This window comes from Ischnura elegans, chromosome 11 (assembly GCF_921293095.1).
Source record: "Ischnura elegans chromosome 11, ioIscEleg1.1, whole genome shotgun sequence".
Classification (NCBI taxonomy): Eukaryota; Metazoa; Arthropoda; class Insecta; order Odonata; family Coenagrionidae; genus Ischnura; species Ischnura elegans.
Window position 1 is genome coordinate 83,602,896 of NC_060256.1, and position 23,308 is coordinate 83,626,203.

The 23,308-nt window shown below is 44.3% G+C and overlaps 1 protein-coding gene across 2 annotated transcripts in view; it reads left to right on the top strand.

Annotated features, from left to right (window-relative positions):
* LOC124168273 (protein piccolo-like) overlaps positions 1-23,308 on the top strand; it is a 57,315-nt gene that overhangs the window by 27,521 nt on the left and 6,486 nt on the right. For both annotated transcript variants that reach the window (XM_046546417.1, XM_046546418.1), the window contains exons 3-6: positions 14,977-15,173; positions 18,578-19,069; positions 19,775-20,782; positions 21,580-21,949. In XM_046546417.1, coding sequence (XP_046402373.1) covers positions 14,977-15,173; positions 18,578-19,069; positions 19,775-20,782; positions 21,580-21,949 — 2,067 coding nt within the window. The remainder of the gene's footprint in view (positions 1-14,976; positions 15,174-18,577; positions 19,070-19,774; positions 20,783-21,579; positions 21,950-23,308) is intronic.

The following is a 23,308-nucleotide window of genomic DNA, read 5'->3' on the forward strand; positions in this document are numbered from 1 at the left end:
TATGAGTCTACGTTGGTTTGTGATGTAGCGCAGAGTACGATTTTGGAATGTTTCTAAGCGTTTGATATTCGTAAGGGAAGTGCTGCCGAACACTTCGCACCCGTAAAGCAGCCGAGGTCTAATGAATGATTTATACAGCGTCACCTTATCCTTTCTCGCGATCGCAGATCGGGAGTTGAGCATACAGCCAAGAGATATCCTGGCTGCAGTGGCTGATCGTAAGGCTTGCTTCACGTGTGCGGACCAGAGTAATTTGTGATCGAAATGTAACCCTAAGAATTTGTGTGTTGAAACCATTGGTACTTTGCAGGAATTAAAGGTAAGGGAATTGGAAATAGGTTTTTTTCGCCGTTGGAAGACGACAAGACTGCTTTTGGCAGCGTTGATTGTCATCTTCGACGAAACAGTCCACTTTTCAAGAAGAGAAAGATGGGTTTGGAGTTTACGCAAAGCGTAAGTGCCGCTCCAGGATTGAGCCGCTACTGCGGTATCATCGGCAAACATGAAAGTTTGAGTTTGTGGAGAAGAAGGAAGGTCATTGACATAGAGGTTGAAAATTGTAGGTGACAAAATGGCGCCCTGGGGAACGCCACAGTTTGTTTCTCTCGCTTGCGACTTTTCACCGCTTTCGGTTACCTGGAATTTTCTCGCGTGCAGGAAACTCTGTATGAGTTTCACGAGATCGGGCGGAATGTTTGCCCTGCAAAGCTTAAGAATTAGGCCCTTGTGCCACACTTGATCGAAGGCCTTGGCGACATCGAGGTAAACCACAGCTGTATACATACGGCGTTGATATCCTTGGGCAACAAATTCAGCTAGTCTTAGGACTTGGTGCAAAGTTGAGATTCCTTTACGGAATCCCATTTGCTCCGGGCGGAGAACGTCATTTGTCCGTAAGTAAATGTCGAGACGGGTTTTGATGATTTTCTCGAACATTTTTGAGATGTTCGAAAGTAAGGAAATTGGGCGGCGGTTGAGAGGAATGGAAGGATCTTTTCCGGGTTTAGGAATAAGGGCTAAGCGCGCTGCTTTCCATGCAGATGGAAAATAACTGGCGGCCATGCAGTTATTAAACAGCGCTAAGAGATGGAGAAGGACAGGTCTAGGTGCATTCATCAGCTGTCTGTTCGACACCTCGTCGAGTCCAGACGCTTTCCTTGGATTGAGATACTTGATGAGTAGTCTCAATTCAGTCTCAGTCGTAGGAATGAATGGAGGAGTCGGAGTATTTGCAAGTGCAGAATACTCTATTTCTGCTTCTTGGTCGTCGTCAGTCACCGACCAATCAGCTTTAAGCGTCATTGTGGCCTGAAAGGCGTCAGCTAAAATCTCTGCTTTGTCCTTAGCGTCATGGATGAACATGTCGTTTTGTCGTAAAGGAACCTCGAAAGGCCCTTTCTTTGCCAGGGAACGCGATAACTTCCAAATGGAATTATCGTCAACAGAAAGAGAATTAATTTTGTTCATCCATAATTCCCTACGATGTCGTCCAATTTCTTGCTTCACTCGAGCGGCAAGAAAATTGTAAAGTCTTCTGTCAGTAACGTCATGTCTCCGAATCCATCGTCTTCGCATTCGGTTTCGTTCCTTCATGAGTTCAAGGATATGGTCAGGAAGGATATTTGGATCGGCCGGTGGCCGGAAATATGGAAGGGAGGCAAGGGCATGAGCGTCAAGGAGTTTTGATGTTATTAACTCGACATGCGCGTCAATTGCATCAGGAGTGGCTAAGGTTGGGATGGGAATTTGGGAAAAGGAGTCGTTGGTATGATTGACAAAAAATTGCCAATTGGTTTTCACTGAAGGTGACGGAATGAACTCTTCAGGCGAACACCAAACATGCATTTGGATCGGAAAGTGGTCGCTAGAAAGATCGTCAATTACTTTGGGAGTAGAAATTTGGTGAATATTTTTTGTCACGCAGAGATCGAGGATGTCCATGCTACCCAAGGTATCAACATGTGTCGTCGATAGCGGCACTTCGACATTGCACGCGCCATCAGAGACGAAACTGTTAAGAATCGTCCCACGCGCGTTAGTGCGTTGACAGCCCCAATCTACATGCTTTGCATTCCAGTCACCTGCAGCGATGATTTTTTTGTCGGCGGATAACAAGAAACAAACTTCGTCACGTAGGAGAGGTTTGGCCGCGGGTTGGTATACAGAATACATATGAAAATCGCCCGTTGGAGTAGGAATAGAAATACCAATGGTTTCTAATGTGCTAAAGGCGTGCGAAGGCAGTGCTTTATGTTTGATGGTGGATTTTACTGCGATCAACACTCCACCGCTACGGTTGGAGCGATCACGCCGATAGAGTTTGAAATTAGGAATATGGAGGTGCATTGAGGGAATTAGATGTGTCTCTTGAAGAGCGATCACATCAAAAGTGCCAGAGTTAATAAAATTTAAGAATTCCTGTTGTCGGCTTCGGATACCGTTGCAATTCCAACAGAATAAGTTAATACCACTGAGACGATTAGTTGTCATTCTCAAGCAGCGCGCACATCTGCCGGAGAAGAAACAATTTCTTCTCATTGGTTGTCTTAAGAAGACTCAATTGTTCACTGATGGTCAAGAAGAAGGTGAAAAGGCCATCGGAAGAGGTGTTTTTGGATTGGTTGGACGGGCATTGAGGAGTTTCGACGGGAGCTTGTGGGGCTTCCGCCTGGGAAGGTCGGGGGCGTGGTTGAGGCATAGGTGGGAAGGCATTTTGGTCCTTTTCGGGATCTCGTGCCCAAGGGTTGAAGGTAGGAATGGGAGCAGGTATGAAAGTGATCCCTCGGGCTGATCCTTGGGAATTCTTTTTCTCGCGAGCCAGTTTCTGCGCCTGCGCAAACTTGAAAGCTTTGCAGCCGCGGTAACTGGCTGTATGGTCTCCACCACAATTCACACACTTCGGAGGTGTGGAGTGGTCAACGCGCAGACATTCAGCCGTCGCATGCGGTCCGGCGCACTTGACGCAACGTGGCCGAATGTTGCAATAATTCTTAGAATGCCCGAAACCCTGGCACTTGTGGCACTGCAGCACGCCTTTAGGCTTTTGGAAGTGAGTAACTTTTACCCGCATGCCAAGCAAATAAAATGGATTGTCAAGATCTATCAGTTTGGATTCACTTAGAAAAATTACATGATATACAGGCGTGAGGCGCCGGGGAACAGAAGGAACACCGTTTTGTCTATCATTCTGAGTGGGCCGCGTTGTCGTCAGCTGCACTACCGATTTGGGTTGGTATCCTTTGGTTTCCAAGGCCGCCTTGATGGCCTCGGCAGGGGTGTTACTTAATATGTCACGGAAACAATATTCCGTAAGACGGTCCTCAGCTGCCCGGTAGGAGTGGAACTCCAAGCCCCTCTCGGTCAGGATCTGCCTGGTAGCATGGAAGTCTCTGGCCGATGCAGTGGTGATGGCCACGGTGGTTGGTCCTCTTAGGCGGCACTTGGGCGGCACGGTAAGTGCAGCCGACAGCGCCTCATACAGCGGTACCCACTCAGTTACGCCGTACACATTAATCAGGGGCATTTTTGGGGACTTTGGAAGTTCAGTATTAACAACACTTGCGGAATTTTCAGCAATTGGCTGAAATTGATTGCTTACATTAACTGGGGACGTTTGCGTGATGCGCTTACCTGAGCGAGCGGCCTTTCTCCCTACAACGGGGGTGAAGCCCTCGTTGTCTTGGTCATGCGGCGTTTGCGTCATGTTATGCGGCACTGTTTCAACAATAGGGGGGACTGTACTCACCGCCGAAGAGATGGTTTTGGCCCGTCTTGGGTCGTTCCTTGCCTGGCGGGCATACTTCGCGGCTGCGGCAGCGGTGGGCGACGGCAGCGACATCAGGGATGGGATGGCGGCGGTGCTGGTAGACGGTTGAGCGTCAGGGGTGGCCCAGGGGCGGGCGCAGGGGCTGCATCGGCGGTTCCGGGAACGGCCGACAGTACAGGTGAGGTGGCCAGTTGGCTTTGGAGTGGCTCTGGAGTCTCCATGGTGACGGCAGTTGCCGAATTAACAGATGAGGATGCCAGCTGGCATTGCTGCTTCGCTATCTGAATTATGCGGTTGACCTCAGGGGTCACAGAAGGTTGAGTGGTATTGATTGCGACGCCTAGGGCGCGCTGGCCGGGCGGTGGCCCGCTATCGCGGTATATAATCAGATTATCGCAGAACGAAAAATTTTCCGGTCGTTCTCGGTCGGCAACCCCAAGACAGAGGGCAACCTCAGTGCACGTCTTGGGGGACCCGCCGGGTCCCCACGCTAGGGTTCCATGATCACATAACACTTACGCTAACACGACAACTAATTCATGACTACCATGGACGACGACGACCACAGTTCTCTCGAGCCATTCGACACTGATTCTCCCTTGTCACCTGAAAACGCATCAGGACCAATCGAGCCCATTGATAAGGACCCCCGTTTTCTGGCCCTTGTCAGCGAAAGAGCCGATGAGCTTAGGGACTTTTTCCTTAAGCAAGCCGCTGCCGCAAATGCCTTACCCAAAGCACCCGGTGCTTTTATTCCGGTGAACTCTAAAAAGAGGAAGACCAACTCTCCGATAGATCGCCCCGGGACACCGCCGACCAACCCCTGTCCAACTACCATCGACGCCAACCCCTTCGCTCCCATCGCGCCAACCGACGAGCAGGACGACATGGAGGAGGAGCAGCCCGAGGAAGAGGAGGTCGCGGACAGCCGGTCGAAAATACCACCCATATTCATAACAGACACAACGAAGTGGACACCAAAATGGCGCTTGATTAAAGCGGTATGCAAATTCCTACCGATTGCTACACTTCGTAGCAAGGACATTATGCTAAAATGCCAAAGAATAGACGATTTTCGCGCAACCACTAAGGCGCTAGCCGCAAATAACATACCTCACTACAGCTACCAGCTGAAAGAGGACAAGAAGCAGCACTTCATTATTAAGGGTCTTCCCGTCGATTCGCCACCGGAATTAATAAAACATGAACTTCAGTCCAAGGGAGTGATCACTGATCACATACACCAACTCCACTCATCACGTCTTTCTCCGGACGAGAATAGAGTAAGAAGCCAGCTGCGGCAGAATGACCCGCAAGCCAAACTCCCCCAAATTCCTCTCAGGCCGCTGCCGATGTTTCAGATCCGCCTAGATCGCCCTGATCAGAAACAGGCACTTCTTAACATCAACAGCATGCAAGGACTAAGCGCCAAAGTCATTCCATATCGACCTGCACAGGGCCCAATCCAATGCCGACGCTGCCAGGCCTTCGGCCACTCTCACAAAGCTTGTAACCTGGAAGTTAGGTGCTTTAAATGCGCCGGCAACCACCGCGGCACCGAGTGCACAAAACCTAGGGACGAACCGGGCAAATGTGCCAACTGTTCAGGAGCGCACATTGCAACGTACCGGGGTTGCCCCACGCATAAAGAACTTGCGCTTATGTTAAGGCTCAAAAATTCACCGCCAGCCGAAACCACCGAAGCTCCACCATTGGATGTTACTCACTTTCCTCCGCCCCCCACGACCAACGCCTGGACCAGACGATCCGCAACCACCCGCTCCAATGCCACCGCAGAACAGTCTCCGGAACCCCAGTCTATGCCTGCTCAATCATCTACTACAGCCTCATCTTCCAATCCAGCCACATCTCCTACAACAGCTCCGGCCCCCACCCCAGCTCCATCAGTCCCACCGAACCCCGCTCCGACGGCAAGTAATGCAAACCGTAACCAACGACCGCCACGACCTGGCCCAACGCAACCACCACGACAAAGCCAACCAAATCCGGCGCCGACCACCTCGAGCGAGTCATGGAAAAGTCAGCTAAAGTCCTGGCTCTCCGGCCTTATCCGTAAGATAATAAATCCCCAAGAGGGAAAGACCAGAATGGACATCCTCATCGAGGAAGTTATAGCCGGCGCCATGGTTCTAATTAATGGCCTATAAAACTAGAGCACTTAACCACATTAAAATCCTATCATGGAATATCTGCAGCCTGAAGCCCAAAAAGGGCGAATTGCTGCACCTTATTCAGGCCCACCAACCAGACATCATCCTAATACAGGAAACCTGGCTCAAACCGACTGACCCATTCAGTATACCACACTACTCCTTACGACGCAAGGAGCGAAAGGAAGGGAACGGCGGAGGAGTTCTGCTAGCATTTAAAAAATCGCTCATAGAAACCCCACTAAACACCCCACCTACCGAAACTCTAGAGCTAATTGGGTCCAAATTCTCTACTTCAACTGGCGAACTACATGTCTGGAGTGCGTACCTGCCGCCAAAAGACCACAGAATCAAGAAGAAGGACTTGGAAGCCTTAAAACATTCCCTCACAACCACCTCTGTTGTGGCAGGCGACTTCAACTGCAAACATGTAGCATGGGGTTGCAACACCACAACTCCCAGAGGCCGAGACCTTCACCACGCGGAGCTTACTTTCCCTTTCACTGTTCTTCCACCACCGAACCCCACCCACATCACCGCAAACCCCAGTCACCCATCCGATATTCTCGATCTGTTTCTTACCCACAAATTATCTCCATTTCTACTACCCACAACTCTCCCTCAAATGTCCTCAGATCACCTCCCAATACTGCTCACCCTACCCCTTTCTCATCCCTCAATCATACCTCCTCCCGTGGTGAACTGGGATAAATTCATAGTCTCCGCTTCCAAAATCATCCTACCTGACCCGCGATCCAGCACGAGTACCAGCGAGATCGAAGCCCACGTATCGCTGCTGACCTCAAGCCTCAACGCTTGCATAGACGAAGCCTCATTCACCCCGAAGCCGAAACCAGCAGCTGATCTATCACTCCCCCCTGCCATCCTTCATTTAATGAAGCGAAGAAACAACGCTCTACTCTGTTGGCGCAGAACAAACAACCCAGTCACTCGAAATCTCTACCAGGCACTTAGAAATCGTGTGACTTCGGCAATCCGTACGCACCGCCAAAAAACCTGGGACGACAGAATCAAAGACCTCAGTGTAAAAGACAACTCTGTATGGCAGCTGGCACGGTCCCTGAAAAATAGGAAAATACCATCACCACCGGTGCAATTTGGCAACGTGCTTGCAGTCACGGACGCCCAGAAGGCCGAACAGTTTGCCAGTCAACTGGCGGAAACCTTCCAGGACACCACCAACTCCGATGCAGCGGACGAATGCAATACCTCCTCCGCTTCTCTCAGACTTTGCCCCACTCCGCCATTCCCGCCAGTCTCTCCCTCCGAACTGGACCTCATAATTCATAAGTTACCGAAGAAGAAAGCGCCCGGACCCGACAAGTTCTCCAACCAACTGGCAAAGCAACTACCACCCAACTTTCGCCTGTTCCTCCGTCATTTGCTGAACACCTGCTACAAATTCTCATATTTCCCACAGCCGTGGAAATCAGCCAAAGTCATCCATCTGCCGAAACCAGGAAAATCCCCGAAAGATCCTGATAATTACCGCCCAATCAGTCTGCTATCAACCTTTGGCAAAATCCTTGAAAAAACTGTCATGAATCGGCTACTTCCTGAGCTAACGGACAACAAAGTCATCCGGGACGAACAGACGGGCTTCAAGAAGGCGCACTCCACAACCCATCAAATCACCAGAATGGTGGAAAGCATCATATTCAGCTTCAACATAAAGAAGTATGCGGTTGGCGTCTACCTTGATCAATCCAAGGCATTCGACCGTGTCTGGCACGAAGGACTAATCCATAAACTCTCCTCCTCACCTATCTCCACCTATCTTACCAAATTAATTCAATCATACCTCTCTGACCGAACCTTCTTCTCCATAGTTAACCACTCCCAATCCGTACTGCACCCTATCTCTTCCGGCGTACCGCAAGGATCCATACTGTCCCCCACCCTCTTCAACATCTACATAAATGATCTGCCATCACATCCCAAAACCGAAACATACCTCTATGCCGACGACCTTGCAATCCTCTCGAAGTCCTTCGATCCAGACACGGCCGCAGAACACATCCAGGATCACCTCGATGACATCGAGGACTGGATGACAACTTGGAAATTACAACTGAACCCGAAGAAGAGCCAGGTAATCCAGTTCGCCAGGAAGAAGAAAAAATCGCTTTCTTCCCCAATTTACTACGGAAACACAAGAATCAACCGTAGTTCCACAGTTAAATTCCTCGGGGTAACCCTGGACGAAAAACTGACGTGGCAAGCAAATACCACGGCCTCCACTGCAAAGGCTAAAGGCGCGATTGCGGCCATATATCCTTTGCTCAAAAGTCCCCACATAGCTCTGGAAACGAAGAAAATCCTCTACACAGCCATGATCAGGCCGATCATTACCTACGGATACCCTGCCTGGGGCTCCATCGCCAAGACCCACCTAAACAGGCTTGAAGTCCTTCAGAACCGGGCTCTGAGAACAATCACAGGCGCACCATGGTACGTCCGCAACACTTACATTCACAACAACTTACAAATCAAAACAATACCTGACTTCCTACACGACATTGCCACAGCCTTCGAAGACTCCCTACATCAAACACAAAATGAACTTCTCACACCAATCTGGACATACCAAGACAACCCACACTTCAAGTACCATCGACCTAGAAGAGCCCTTACACAACCCAAACAATAAAAACTAAATGACCACATAAACACATAACCGCCGAACACATAAAACATGCCTAACACTGATTACCAGCTTCAGCTGAAGATCGTGACATTGACTGCTCACACAGTCACCAAATATGCGATGCGATGCGATGCGAAAAATTTTAAAACTCGCTCCGAAATGGTACGATACACGAAATATAGTCTTTTTCCGAAAAATTTGATTTTTCAAGAGTCGCTCCGAAATGGTACGATACTTGAGATGTACTCTTTTTCGAAAAATTTTGTGAATATAAGAGGCGGAAAAAGCTTTCCAGTCTTTAAACCGGCAGAATCGTAGAATCGAATCGTGAATCGTGCTTGACTGACTGAGGCAGGCAGAGAAGAGAAGTGACAAGAATGAGCCGGCGCCGAGTGGTAGCCTGATGATGCCGATGTCGCTGTATTTTGATATATACCCTCCTGCTTCACCTAGGTGGTCTCTGATTGGTCCGGGATTTTTCCTCCTTCCTCGTCCTATTTAATGCCAGGTTCCAAGTGGAATAAACGATTTTTGAACTTGCGCTACTTAGCTGCAGTCCTCGATCTCTGTTGATGTTTTTGGGGTGAAGACGGATCTCTACGGCTTCTTTAGTTATACGGTCCCAATAGCCTCTTGTTCTTCCAAGTTGGGCAGTTTCTTCCCAGTGGATATTATGATTTTCCTGGACACAGTGTTCAGCAATGGCCGATTTTTCAAGTTGTCCGAGTCGGAGGTGGCGTCGATGCTCCTTCACCCTGGTCTCAATGAACCTCTCCGTCTCTCCAATATACACTTTACCACATTCGCATGGAATGCGGTAAATTCCGGCTGTTTTGAGACCAATAGGGTCCTTGGCTCGGACTAACTGATCCCGGAGTTTTCCAGGAGGAAGGTGAATGTTACGAATATGGCGTTTAGAAAGAATCCTTGCTATCTTTCCCAAGACCGTGGAGACGCATGGCAGGATGGCTTTTGATGCTGGAGGCCGTTCCTCATCTGGTTTGTCTCCTTTGTCTTGTCTGAAGGCCCTTTTAAGGGCTCTATGGACTTGGAAGTGGCTGTATCCGTTGTCTATGAAGGTCTTCTTCTGATGTTTCAATTCTCCTAGTAAATTATCCTCGTCGGAGATCTTTTTGGCCCTATGAATTAATGAGGATAGGACCGCGTTCTTCTCTGATGGATGATGGTGACTTTGCCCATTTAGGTATATCGGAAGCCCACTCATACCGATTACAAAAATTCAACAAATATAGAACAGTCATATGGCGAAAACTGATAGAAATGGCCTGTAGATGAGGCTAGACACCACAGTTTACAGCCAAATCTAATTGGTTTCCAGCAGATGAGCATTTTAGCTGAGTGCCGCCCGAAATATGGAAGAATTTGCTCATCAATGGACAATTTTTTAGAAAAATTCCACGCTAAATGGAATTTTGATTTAGTCTACTGAGATAAAGCTTGAATTTTTCACTTTTGTCGAGCTGAGAATTGTGGCGTTACGTCGTAAATATAGTTGATTGTTCACGTAAGCCCAGACATAGGGAAATACTCCAACCGTCGGTCACAAACTGGATCAGGGAAATATTCCACAAACAAGAAAATCAGCTCACAAGAAAAAGGTTGCCAAAAAAAGTACGAGTTATTATCGTTCGATATCTATTCAATGTAGAGTATTCAAATCAGAAGTATTACATAAAACAATGATGATAAGTAAAGATGCCATGGCAAACATTACCAAAAACTAATACCAGCAGTGTAATTTTTCTAAGTTCGGCCAATGGCCCACTAGCCATCCATTCACCACCAGCGCCCAGAGAGAAGAGAGCACGACGAGACAGGATTTGAGGGGAGGAATTTTTCCAGGAAGTAGAGGGGTAAACAGGGCGAAGTCTTGACTGCTGAGTCACTGCCCCTGTTGACCGGCTGCTCCGTAAAACATCATCCCCTGGGTTTGAGTCAACAGCATACCACCCAGAATTTTCCCCTCAAACTTTTGGGTTTGAGACATCAGTCGCATCAGAGGGATATTCATTGGAACACATGGAGGGGGAGGACATAGCGGGGTGAGGTGTTGGAGGGAGAGAGAGTTGTGATAGGACTATGGTAAAACTTCTCTCTCCAAAGTGCAATACTAAGGCCTTAGCACCGATTTCCCCTTGCTTGCCAAGGAGTAAGTATTCCTCCTCAGTAGTCCTATATAAGTCTTGGATTGCAGGTAGGCTGGTTTCGGGGCTGTTTCCGGGGCTGTTTACAGAGGCTGAGTTTCCAGAGGCAGGGTTTTCCAGAGACAGGATTTTGCGAGACAGGGCCTTTTGCTACAGGGCCTTTGCGCGAAAGTCCTTTGCGCGAAAATCCTTAGCGCGAAAAGTTCTGCGGATAAGTTCGGAGGAAGTTCGAGGAAGTTCGAAAAATTTCTGGGGGGGGGGGTTACCAGAAATTTTTGGGGGGAACACTAAAAAATGCCACAGAATCATCGGAGAGGTGCAGAATTTTTTTTATTTTATGAATTTTTTCCGCATTACCTAACTATTAGGACAGACATACCCTCTTGGTTTGTCCAGTGCAGGTTAGTGGGCGGTAACTTCTTATCGTACTTCGACAGTATCAATATCCCAATGAATTTCTTTTAAATCTGCCATACTCAGAGTAAACATATGGTAATTTTTCTCTCAATCATACTCATTTGAATGTTTCAAAATTAATTCAAATAATTCTTCACTGACATTTAAATGAAAGATTTCAATTGGTGAATGGCGTGCATACTAAGTAATGAGGGTTTCTGTTGCTTTTTTCTCAAAGACATTTGGGGTTCGAAAGGAAGTAACTTTCATTATTCCCATTTAGGTGAACCCGTTTGCTTTCTGTACATTTTATCTGGGTGTGCGTGTTAACTTGATGATTGATTTTTAGATTCTACTGGAGTAAAGTGTGGCTTGCCTTGTAGCGGTTTTGAATGTACTTCAAAAGCCTCAGTAATATCCCAAGTCAGGGGAATACCGCCGACATTTATGACGATATCCTTGATATCCTCCTTGGTCGGTCACTTCCCTCGCTAAGTTCTATCAGTGCAGCCACTATTTCATCAGCCGTGATGTACCCCGTGAAATTATCCATATCTGAAATACTGCAATATTGGAGTTCCTTAGTTTAGAATATATTATGCACTACTTCTCTCCTTAGTTAAAATTCTTCAGTTACCTTCTTGATACTTCTTCCAAAGTATACTTCTGAGGCGTACAATTTTCCTCATTTTTTCATCTGGATTAATTTTGTTACAACAAAAATATTGCAGTGTTATTAATATAATTACTGAAAGAGAGATAAAGTGGCATTTCATAGGACTATTTAACTGATATATACCCAATTGAACACTGATTCTTAGCCTTACACCATCTAAGCGCTAGAAGAAGGAATGGCAAGCACTGAGAAAAATCCAAGGAGCGACTAGAGGAATTCTCCACCTTTTGCCATACTCCTGCTTCAACTTATACGTTTCTCAACCAGTCATTCCACTGTCTCTAAAATTGAATACATCGAAAGCTGAATTCAATGTGTACTAAGTAACATTTCCTGGGTATTACCTTGCCCCATACCGGTTCCACATAGGCGCGTAACAATTTTGCTCAACTAAGCAACAAAGTGCTGAATCTAAAATTCGTACAGATGACCATATGGAATTCCAAATGGCATTCACCCATCGATTTGTTTACTCACAACCTGTGAATACTACAAATACAGCTAAACTGTCACCAGAGTGCTACTTTGTCCATTTAAAAGTCCATTTTGACGAGCTGCTTTATGCTTGGAGAAAAGCCCCGTGGTCGACCAGAGAATTCTCATCATTGCGCAAACCTAACATTATTTTCAACAACCACCTTAATACTAGTAACGAACGTTCAAGTGGTGAACGATCAAGACAACTGAACATGATGAATAACGAAGTTTAGAACTAAGAGAATAAATAACCTACCGTAAGATTCCTCAGTAAATGTTAGTGAAATATCATTAACAATTAGTAGTACGTCAATGCTTTGAAAGAGGTAAATTTCAAATTATTAAAATATTAATAATTTTAATGAAAATTTTGACGAAAAAAAAGTACACCAAAGGTATTTCAAAATATCAGTAAACCGAAGAAAAAATTATCCTGGAGTGAAGGATTAAAAGAATTAAAAGAACTAAAATTAGAATTCTAAGTCAAAGAATTAAAATTCCATAGTCGTATACGCAGCGCTGGGGATTAATAGCAGCTTTTGTTCTGATGTTTCGTGATCTGTGTCAAGTAAATGTTGTGCTATGCTGGATTTTTCGGGTCTGTTGTAATTGAAATGGGCCATATGTCCCTTAAATCTGATCTTTGTGCTTCATCGAGTTTGTCCTACGTATGCCATGCCACATTATGAGCAATACATTTTATATAATACGCGAATGTAGAAAAAAACCTCGTTAAAGCCGAAAAGGTCCGATTTCTTTTACACTATTATTTCTTTTATGCTATTATTTCTTTTGTTCAATTATTTCTTTTATGCTATTATTTCTTTTATCGATTAAAAAGGTCTCCTAATAGGCTTTGCAGAAACTTTAGTGAATATTCTCCAGTTTTTTTCCGCAGTGAGAAATTCAATGACGGAACGCTGCTATAACGTACATCACTTACATACACCATTTTGAAACGCTCCCGCAGCTAAGCTATCTGTCGAAAAAGTCATAAATTTTGCGGACGCCCCCATGAAACTTTAGGTATTGCATACGAGAAGTTTCAAATACGCAAAATTGTTGTCGGCTGAGAAAAAAATCTTGTTGCCTTACTTCTTGGGCAACCGTCGTAGCATATGTCCCAGCACAGAACCTTAAGGGACTCCGCAGGTGGCATGATTCCACTTGGATATTTTCCGACTGGAGCCTTTGACAGCTTGGCCGCGCCCAATAAGGTAGTCGTGGAACCAGTTTAGTACCGAGCAGGGAAAATTTAGACACTTCATTTTTAGAAGAAGTTTTAAGTGATGAACTTGGTCAAAACTTTTGTTAAAATGAAAAAGCACTAAAACAGTGACTTATCATTAGAACCCCATGTATCATCGTCAGTGACTTTTAAAAGGGCGGATTTAGAACTGAAACCCTGAAATTAACAGTCAGAATAAGCCTACGAATAGCCAAAAGGCAGCTCCCCGGCGTCAACATGTAGGCTGTGGATAGGAGGGGTTCTAAAAGCGCCGGTGGCTAGACGTAAACCTGCGTTACTGACCGATATCAACGGTCGCAGTTTAGACTGCCGTCCAGACGAGTAAACGAAGCACCCGTAGTCCAATTTTGACCAAATCAGAAATTGATAGAGTAAAATCGGGGTGATGCGGTCCGCGCCCATGTCGTGCTGCTTAAAACTCTTTATATATTCAGATCACGGCGGCATCTCTGGGCTAGGTTGCGAATGTGTTCTCGCCATGTCAATGTGCGGTCTAACGCCATGCCTAAAAATCGAACCGATTCCACGTAAGGGAGCTCGCCTCTACCTAAGCGTAGCGCCGGTGCTATGTGGACGCCGCTCTTTCTATGGAAATGGACGAAAACAGTTTTCTCATTAGAGAAACGAAATCCATTTTTCTTGGCCCATTCATTCAGTTTGCTGGCAGTGAGCTGAACTGTTCTTGTTACACTGATTACCGTAGACCACAGGCAGAAGATTGAAAGGTCGTCTGCGAGTAGGGATCCCATCACCGGCGGCTTTTCATAGTCGGCGATGTCGTAAATGGCAATTGCAAATAACGTGACGCCTAGTACAGAATATATTACACGGCTTAGGATAGGGCACTGCCCTTTGACTCGCGCCTTTATTTTCACTGAAGAGTAGTAAGCCCCTCAGTGTGATGAGTATAGGTGCCCTCGTAAGTATCAGGCATATCCTGACAGTGTGTGACAAATACCGTGACGCGCGGATACGGTTCAGTATAGGGGGACCTTGAATCCCTCCTAGGAGACCACCCTAGTAATTTTAATACTATAATTTGTTTCTCAAGGAAATAGGTCTACTTAATGAAATTTAAAAGTTCCTATGTATTTTATGTGAATAAATTTTACAGTATCATCCTTTTAAATTTACCACTTGAATCAAATGACATAGTAGTAGTGCAAAATGAGCTAGCCGCCGACGCACCCTAACGCTAAATTAAATGAAATCTAAACTAGTTTTAGAGGCATTTCCTCGACGTTGGGAATGTGATTTCAAAATTTTTTGTGTCAGAAATTAAGGGGAACTCCTAGTAAGATGACGTCCTTAATAAATGTGTGGTTGTAGCTTTTTTTGGGTATTGTCAATGTCGTAGATTAGGCCTAGCTTTGTCGCTGGTCATTGTGTCTTTTCTGATGCATTTCAGCTTTTCTCCTTGTGCCCAGCCATGTATCCCTACTGGGTGTTCTGTGGATTATCCATTTGTAGGATATCGTGCCGTGAACATCGGGATGGGCATCCCTGATCCTTGGTTGGAAAAGATCTTTTGTTGCCCGGCCACTGAAAAAGACAAGGATAAGTCGGCAAATGAAGATGAAACAGAAAATCAGGACCTAGACCCAGGTAGGTGCAACAGCGCCAGACGGAGTGTGTTGGATGTCAGAATGTAAATTCATATACAATGCATCAGCGGATGGATAGAATACACTTACTCTTTATTCATCAGATTATAGTTTAAGGAAGTACTTAGCTAACATTATCACGGAAATAACTTTTCAATTTTCCACATGTTTACTCAACCAAATTAGACTTCAACTGCGTGCCATTAAGGAGATATCGGGCAATATGCGCGGCTGCATGGCCGGGGTCGTATCATTTTTTACCGGTGATAAGTTTAGCATGTGAAATGCGTAGATTAATTCATTGCGCATGCCTAGTTTATATTATTTTACCATAACTTGTATTGATTTAAATGATGATTTTTCAGTAGATAATACGTGATTGTAATCAAATATGGGGGTCTAACGAGTAACCGTAACTGGATGATCAGTGATTCAAGGATGGCATATTCATAGAAGATTAGGGTATGAAATGCCTCTACTTGAATTCAGGTGCCATTGTGCAATTTTTCTCCTTTAATTTTTTGCTGTTGCCCGGTTGTCACCAGGAATGAAGGTCAGTGGGTTTAAGTGCTGAGTCCAGGAGGACTGATAATAAAGGAGGGAATAAAAGGTCAGTTGCTTCACGTACATTTTTATTGTAGATGAAAAAACGAAGAATTTTATTAACGAAGAATTTTTATTGTAAATTTCTATTAATATTTCTAAATGTTCAAGAAAGTCCATCTTTTTTCCTTTGCCAAGATTGTGGAGAACCTTAACATTGAAATCACTGCCATGGTTGCTGTCTCACAACTGTTTTGCAAAGTTAAGAGTTTGAATTGCCTCTTACCCAACACTTCATATTTTCATTTGCCATATTTTCATGGCACGTCCAACTGACCAATATATACAGAATTACAATTAGGAATATTGCATTACAATTTATATACACCGCATGGGTCCTTGTCAATAAATTTTGGCTTTGAATGAAATGAAAAATTGCCAACTATTGTCATATTATAAACGATAGCCTTACTTTATCTTTCGGAAACATTCTAGTCACTCGATAACATAGGGGACCAAGGAATGGCATTTTCCGCCAAGAGGTTGCAGTTCTGTCACTATGAGGAGATGTAGAGGGCAAGGTTGTGATGGTCTTCATTTTTTAAGACCTTTAATAAGAACCTTAAAGAAGTGTCCTGTCAAGGAATTTGTCAATCGTAACAGATTTATACCCGTATTGAACTGCAATTAATTTTACGGTGGATAGTTCTTTTTTCAAAGTTTTCAGTTGACATGGGAATGGCGACCAGGCGGTGTATCAAAGAGTGAGATGCTGACATTTTATGCGTGTGATGATGACACGAATCGTTGGGTATCACAGCGTCGCTGTAAATTGGTTTCCTAAAGGTTGAAAACTCATGTATTTCGGAGTTAATATCGATGGTCAAATCTAAAAAGTTCAAAGTATTATCCCCAATGTCTATAGTGAAATGAATGGAATGCTTTCTGAAGGTTACCATTAGACTCTCTAAACTGCTATACCAACTTACCCTGGCCAGATAGACCAGAGATAATGCGTTATGTTTTGATGCTTTTTATGCTATGAAAATTATTTGGTATCCATCAGAATTATATTTTTTTACTGACTGCACCTATATTATGTAGCCGAACTAATCATTGCACGGCATTGACAGTGATTTAAACGTAAATTTTAAAATAAAATTAGTTGAGCGCACTGTTCAGTAATAAAAGTACATTGCGCTGCCGAATCTAAGATTCCTCTTACAATTAGAGAGTTCCCATATTGGTGAGAGAGATGAGGGTCGTTGCTAGCGGCACTGCGGTTTTGTTTTGAGTGGATGATAAAGCAGCTGAGCCTGATGTAGAGGGTTGCTCTTTAGAAAGAGAATCAATAGATAGTCCTGCAAATGCTGGAGTTGAAACAGAGGGCTTCTGCGAGCTTGAAATCGAGGGAACAGAAGGATGAGCAACATGCAACAGTGAATAATGTTTGCGTTGACACATTCTGCAACTTTGCGTAGATTTACACGAATGCTTTTTGTGAGATGTCCCCAAACAATTAAAACACCAACGTTTCGTACGTGCAATGGATTGACGTTCTTGCGGTGACTTCCTTTAAAAGTCTGGGTAAATTGTGTGAGTTTCATTGCTACAAAATTAGCATCCATTAACATTTAAGGAGATTAATGCTGATTTTGAATGGCGTGCTGAAAGATTCTTGAGCGTAGTGCCTACTGCAAGAGGTTTAACGTGTGCGTCAACAGAGGCATCTTTTAAATGAGCACACTCCCTTTCCAAAAATGTAATTAATTCCGATGCTATCGGTAATTCATGATTTTCGTTCCGAGTATCCTCCAGTCTTTTGCGAGTTCCAAAATCCAGTGTTCGGAGGAAAATGGTCACCAACAGAATATTTTCCTTAGTTATGTCATGACCAAGAGCGGGTAATGCCTGAATATTCTCATGGTAGGTAGAGAGAAAAGATCTAATAGAGACCAAAGAATTTCTGGAGAGATTGGGCATATCCATTACCTTCGTAATATGCATTGAGACTAATTTTCTAATATTGTGGTATCTTTTCCTTAACAAGTCCCAAGCGATAAGGTAATTCGAATCCGATAGTGGCAAACCACGAATCAACTCCAATGCCTCACCTTTAAGGCAGCTGTTAAGATATTGAAATCTCTCTATACGAGAGAGAGACGCTCTGGTGAATAGTGGTGTCAAAAGTATTGTAAAATGACATCCATTTTACGCTGTCTCCTGAGAATCGTGGCAATTCCAACTTGGGCAATCTAACGGCAGTAGCGCTTTGCGCGGCAGCATTCTCATTATCTACTGTGGGACTTTGAGGATTGCCATTCAACATGGGAATTAAGGAGAAAATGATCGCTCTACTTTCAAAAACTAAATTACTTATTTCATCTTTCAACAGTATCCTCGTCGCAATCACGCGATTGAGAATTGGGCACTGCGCTCTCACCCACTCATACCTCTTCACTGAAGTGAGAATTCCACCCCTTGGTGATGATTGCGACTCTCCCATCACTGTGAGACATCCCCTGACAGTGTGAGAAATACCGTTCTGTGCGCCATCAGATGAACATCGGGGGAGACCTAGGGCACATCCTAGGATACGACCCTGATAGTATCAGCCGAGTCATCACCAAGTTTTTAATAGAGACCGGGCTAATAGTGTTTAAATTCCAACCTTTTTATCATCTGACTACCCCTTCTTTTTTCAAACTTTTTATGAATGTTTAAATTTTTAAAAATGTATCTTTTAAAATATTTATTTTATAGATTGTCGGTGGTGCAAATGACCTTAATTGTCAAGGCACCCTAAAAACAAAATACTATAACTACTACAACTTGAGTAACATACACCACTGTTGTGCCTAGCCTCAGCAGGTGCGTGCGTGCAAAATATTTGTGTCAGTCCGGCACAGGGTATACCTGATCCTTGGCTCTGCTGGCCCAAGGCATGCGCCACAGTTGCAGCCATGGCACGGAAGCCCTGTCCCATCCACCGCCCGCGACCCACGCGCCAGCCTCCTGTTCAGAAGGTGTCTCCTCGCCGGGGCGTGTGTAGCTCACTTAAGAAGTTTCTGCATTGCCGAAGAGGTAGGAGCCGATCGAGGAGGCCGCGAAGGAGGAAGTGGTTTAGCTGCAGACATTCGCGCTGCAGACATAAGCGTCGAAGAAACGAAAGGTGCTGTTGTTGTTGCTGTTGCTGCTGTTGTGAGCACGGCAACCATGGCGGTCGTCGGTGTTGCGGTCACCAAGAGGATGGGGACGGGTCTTCGGGGTCGCATCCTCTCAATCAACTGAGCAGCTACCATGGAGATAATGGGAATGGTAATGCATATCCTGCAATTGAGCCGTCAGAGCCAGGCAAGTATCCTGCATTGCGTTTAGATTGCATTGAAATAACTAGTTCGGTAAATTAAATTTTGCAAATGAATTAGTTTTAGTTCCTGAGTCAAAGAAGGGAAAAATTTACTCTACAGGGCTGGCATCAGGGGAAGGATAAATGTATATCAGATGGTGACGCTGATTGCCGTATCTCGCCCACTATAATTCAATCCGTAGGTTTATTTCAATAGGTAGGGGAGGAGCTCACGTCGAACTCGTAAACTACAGGCGTGTGAATTTCACATATTCAGACTCTGGAGACCACTTCCATTCCCTGGGCCATCTTATTCTTGGAGGAATTTCGTGGGGTTTTCTATGCACCTATGTAGTATGAAACAGTCTGTAAAATTGTGAAAGTGGTCAGTGAAGTCCGGTGAAGTCAAGGAATATCCGCGTTATACTAGTGTGGCCACCTTATGCAAGTTTGAAAGTGGGAATAGAATGGTGGCAGTACGTGAAGTTCCTATATTAATTGAGTATTGCTTTGGTGGTGGTGTTATCGAATCATGGAAGTTCTTTCCCCTCTCCCGGCCATATTTTTCTTTAGTCTCTTTATCAAGGATTTGTATTGATAATTGGTGTCATTAAATGTTAATTGTAAAAGATTATAATTTGGCTGTGGGTACCTGTTGCTACTATTTTTACAAGGTGAAATCAATTTCTCTGTTATGCATTCATGTGCAGATCGAGTGAAATATCAACGTTCTGGGAAAAATGGTGCTGAAGATGTGAGTAAAGGGAAATTAAAGTCTCCTTCAGCCGGGAACAAACAGCAAAAGAAGCCTAAAACCAAGTCCCAGGGTGAAAATTGGTCCGAGGCTCAAGCGAAGTCGCAGCCAAAACCTAAACCCAAGTCTCAACCGCAGTGGGAACTCGAATCTCCTGTGAAGACTGTACCAAAGTCTATAGAAAGCAAATCTAAAACTCGGCCTCAACCCCAGTCAGAACTCATGGCTCAATCCAAGTCTCATCCAGGACCTCAACCACTGTCTGAACTCGAGTCCCAGCAGGAGTCTAAACCCAAGTCTCAACCGCAACTCAGGTCTGCGCCTAGGTCTCAACCCAGGTCCACGCCTAGGTCTCAACCCAAGTCTACGCTTAGATCTCAACCCAGGTGTACACCCAGATCTACACCCAGGTCTCAACCAGAGTCTGACCAGGACTCACAACCAAAACCTATACCCAAGTCTCAAACACAGTCTAAACCCAAGTCTCAAACTATTTCTGATCGGGACTCACAGCCAAGATCTAAACCCAAGTCTCACACAAATTTACAACCCAGGTCTCAGCCCAAGTCTGAAACTCAACTGAAGCTTAATTCTCAGTATCAACCTCAGCCAAGGAACAAGTCTCCATCCAAACCTCAACCAGAGCCTATACCTGAACCAGAACCTCAACCTCAACTCGAGCATCAGTCGAGGTCGCAACCGCAGCCCAAAATTTTGTCTAAACCTCAGGCCAGACCTCGGAGACCATCTTACAGATCTCAAGATAAATCCTTGCCCATTATCGTGGACAAACCTGAAAACAGTACTCAATCTACACGGCCATCTGAACTGTTTTCTGTATCTCCGTCCCTCAAGCAAACTGCTGAAGTGTCTGTACAATATGATGGATTTGTTGGTGAAAGTCGAAGTGGGGAACAGCAGCCGTATGGATCTTCGAAATTTGCAGAGAGTCGTTCTAATAAGAGTGAGTAAAATTTTAGAATATGTAATTTATGAATTCCTTTTTAATTCCGAACAAAATGCAAGGTTGGCTCCAAGTGTGCTAAAAACAATGTAAGAAAAAGATATTCTCCGGTATGCAATTTAACATTTATAACCATTGATCGCCCAATGAGGAAGCACAGCAATAATGCTTTAAGAAATTGAGGGTGTAAATAGAGAACAACTCTGCATAGGTTTACGTTGGAACCCCATGAAAGCTATAGTGAAAAAAACTTAGTGAAAGTCAATGTGCTTCTTTACCATTTTTATGACTGCCTATTGTGGCAGTGTTTAAAAAAGGAGACTTTCTTTCCTTTTTTCATTCTGATTGTTGCATTTTAGGCATAAATATATCAAATTTCCCACAGTTTAAAAAAAACCTGTAAAAACAAGCGTAATATGCTTTCACACTTCTATAAAAGCTAAACTGCTTTTAGCTAAACCAACTGTAAACAGGAAACCATTGCTTGATTGATTAAAAATTCAAGTTTTAATCTTCACTCCCTGTTGAAATTAAACAGTTACCTTTCGCTAGTGTTATTTTACTTACATGAAAACGTAGGTTAGCAAATTTTACTAGGAGTTAATTTTCGCTTAGAACATGCTCACTTATACTGAATATGTTATCTCTTACCTTAAATTCGCCTTCATGATATTCTTATATTCAAACTAATCCATTAAACGGTCACACTTCACCAATTTTGAGATTATTTCTAAGAATTTTAACATTTGCGATGAAGAGAATTTGTTTATGCATTCTGGGACAAAATCTTATTGCAGTGAGGGGCATGCGGGAAGCAAGAGGAACCCAAACAGATATCTTGGAAGCAAGAGGAACCCCAACCGATAATCGGGAAGAGAATTATGAGACTTCTAGTAAAAATCAATCCATTGTGAAAAAGGAAAGGTGTGCCAGAAGCATGCAAACTCAGACTTCGGGCTATAAAAAAGAGAATGCAATGATTGCGAAAAATGCCGGGCCAAGCAAAAAAAATCATTGGGAAACTTCAGGAGTGGTACAACCTGGAACTGTAATGGTATTGGCAAACGACAGTCTGGTAGGGCCGGAGGAATCAAGTAAAGAGAAGAATGCCCAAGGGGAAATATCCAACATTCAACCTCCAGATATCAAATTCCAGGATCCCAAAAGGTTAGAATTAGTGCTTTTAAGTCCATGGAATGAAGTTACCTAGCGTGACTTCCTAGTCCATGTATCTGCACCTATCAAGTAGTGCCCATCGAGTATGCAATGCTTGTCAGTAATAAAAAAAAAATTGTCATCGAAGCGTTGCGGCCACGGATTTTGTTTTCGGGTTACTGTCCGATATCACTGAAATTAACCCTGCGTGAGGCGAGGCCAATCCGACAGACACGGAAATCGGTTTTTCTTTTTTAACGTTTTGACTCTCTGTTTTTGTACATAAATACTAAAAAATTAAAAAAAGATATTTTCCCTTATTGTCTACATTTTGTAAATGATTGGTAATTGGTAATCGGTTTCACTTTATATGGCGTTTTTGGGATTTTTTTCCGTCATGTGCCTGTCAGGCCCACTGCGCCCCGATTTTGAGAAACCCAGACCGCGATCTAAGCAGGGTTAAAGAAAAAGCAGCAACTTCGAAATCGGTGAACTCTGGGAAAATATTGCTGGACAACTGAGGGTAAAGGAGATGGTTACGCCTTTTATTTCGGTCAATAGAAGTTATAGATACATGCACATGAGCGTTTCTACGTAACTGTCATACTAGGGTTCAAAAATTCAATTTGAGGTAAATGGACCGTTCAAAGTCCTGACATGGTGTAAATATTCCAAATTTTAATAATCCGTACCTGTTTCTCCCCATATTCCAACCGTTTTTTTACAAAAACGCCGCGGAATTGAGCTCTCGTATCACATGAGCAAATGATTCCGTTTACAGAGCCATTATATTACTGAAGATTTCGCAACTAAGATAAGATTTTTCTATGAAAATTTCCAGTTAACCATTCTCCCCAATCATGACTGTGTCTTACCAATCCATTTCATCAATACTTGAAAGTCACATGTTCACGCAGAGGAATGTAACGCGACAGTGCGTCGTTTTGGTGTCAGTCAGTGACGATTGACATACATTTTTTTCCGCTGACCAAAATCGAGGGATGCGGGAGATAAATCGTTTCGTATCCAAATCACGTCCATCCCAAGGATGAAAGATCAGAATAAAAAAATTCCCCAGCATTCACCGTTTTTGTTCCTGAGGGCCGTCACTGACTGACATTTTAACCCTTGGTATTGCTCAAGTTTCAAATTTTGGTGCGTGCGCTTCATTGGCCTCGACTGGTACACTAAATTCGTGGCATAATATGTTGCTCGAGTGATAATGTTATATCAGTTTTATTATTCTTGGTAAATTGTTTGTTTATGCAGCGGAGTATTTTATTTTTTTGCCAATTGTTGACTTCGGCATGCCGCGTATCACCGTCACCTTCATTGTCGTCGCGTCGCTTCGGTACGTTTGTTGTGAAAGCG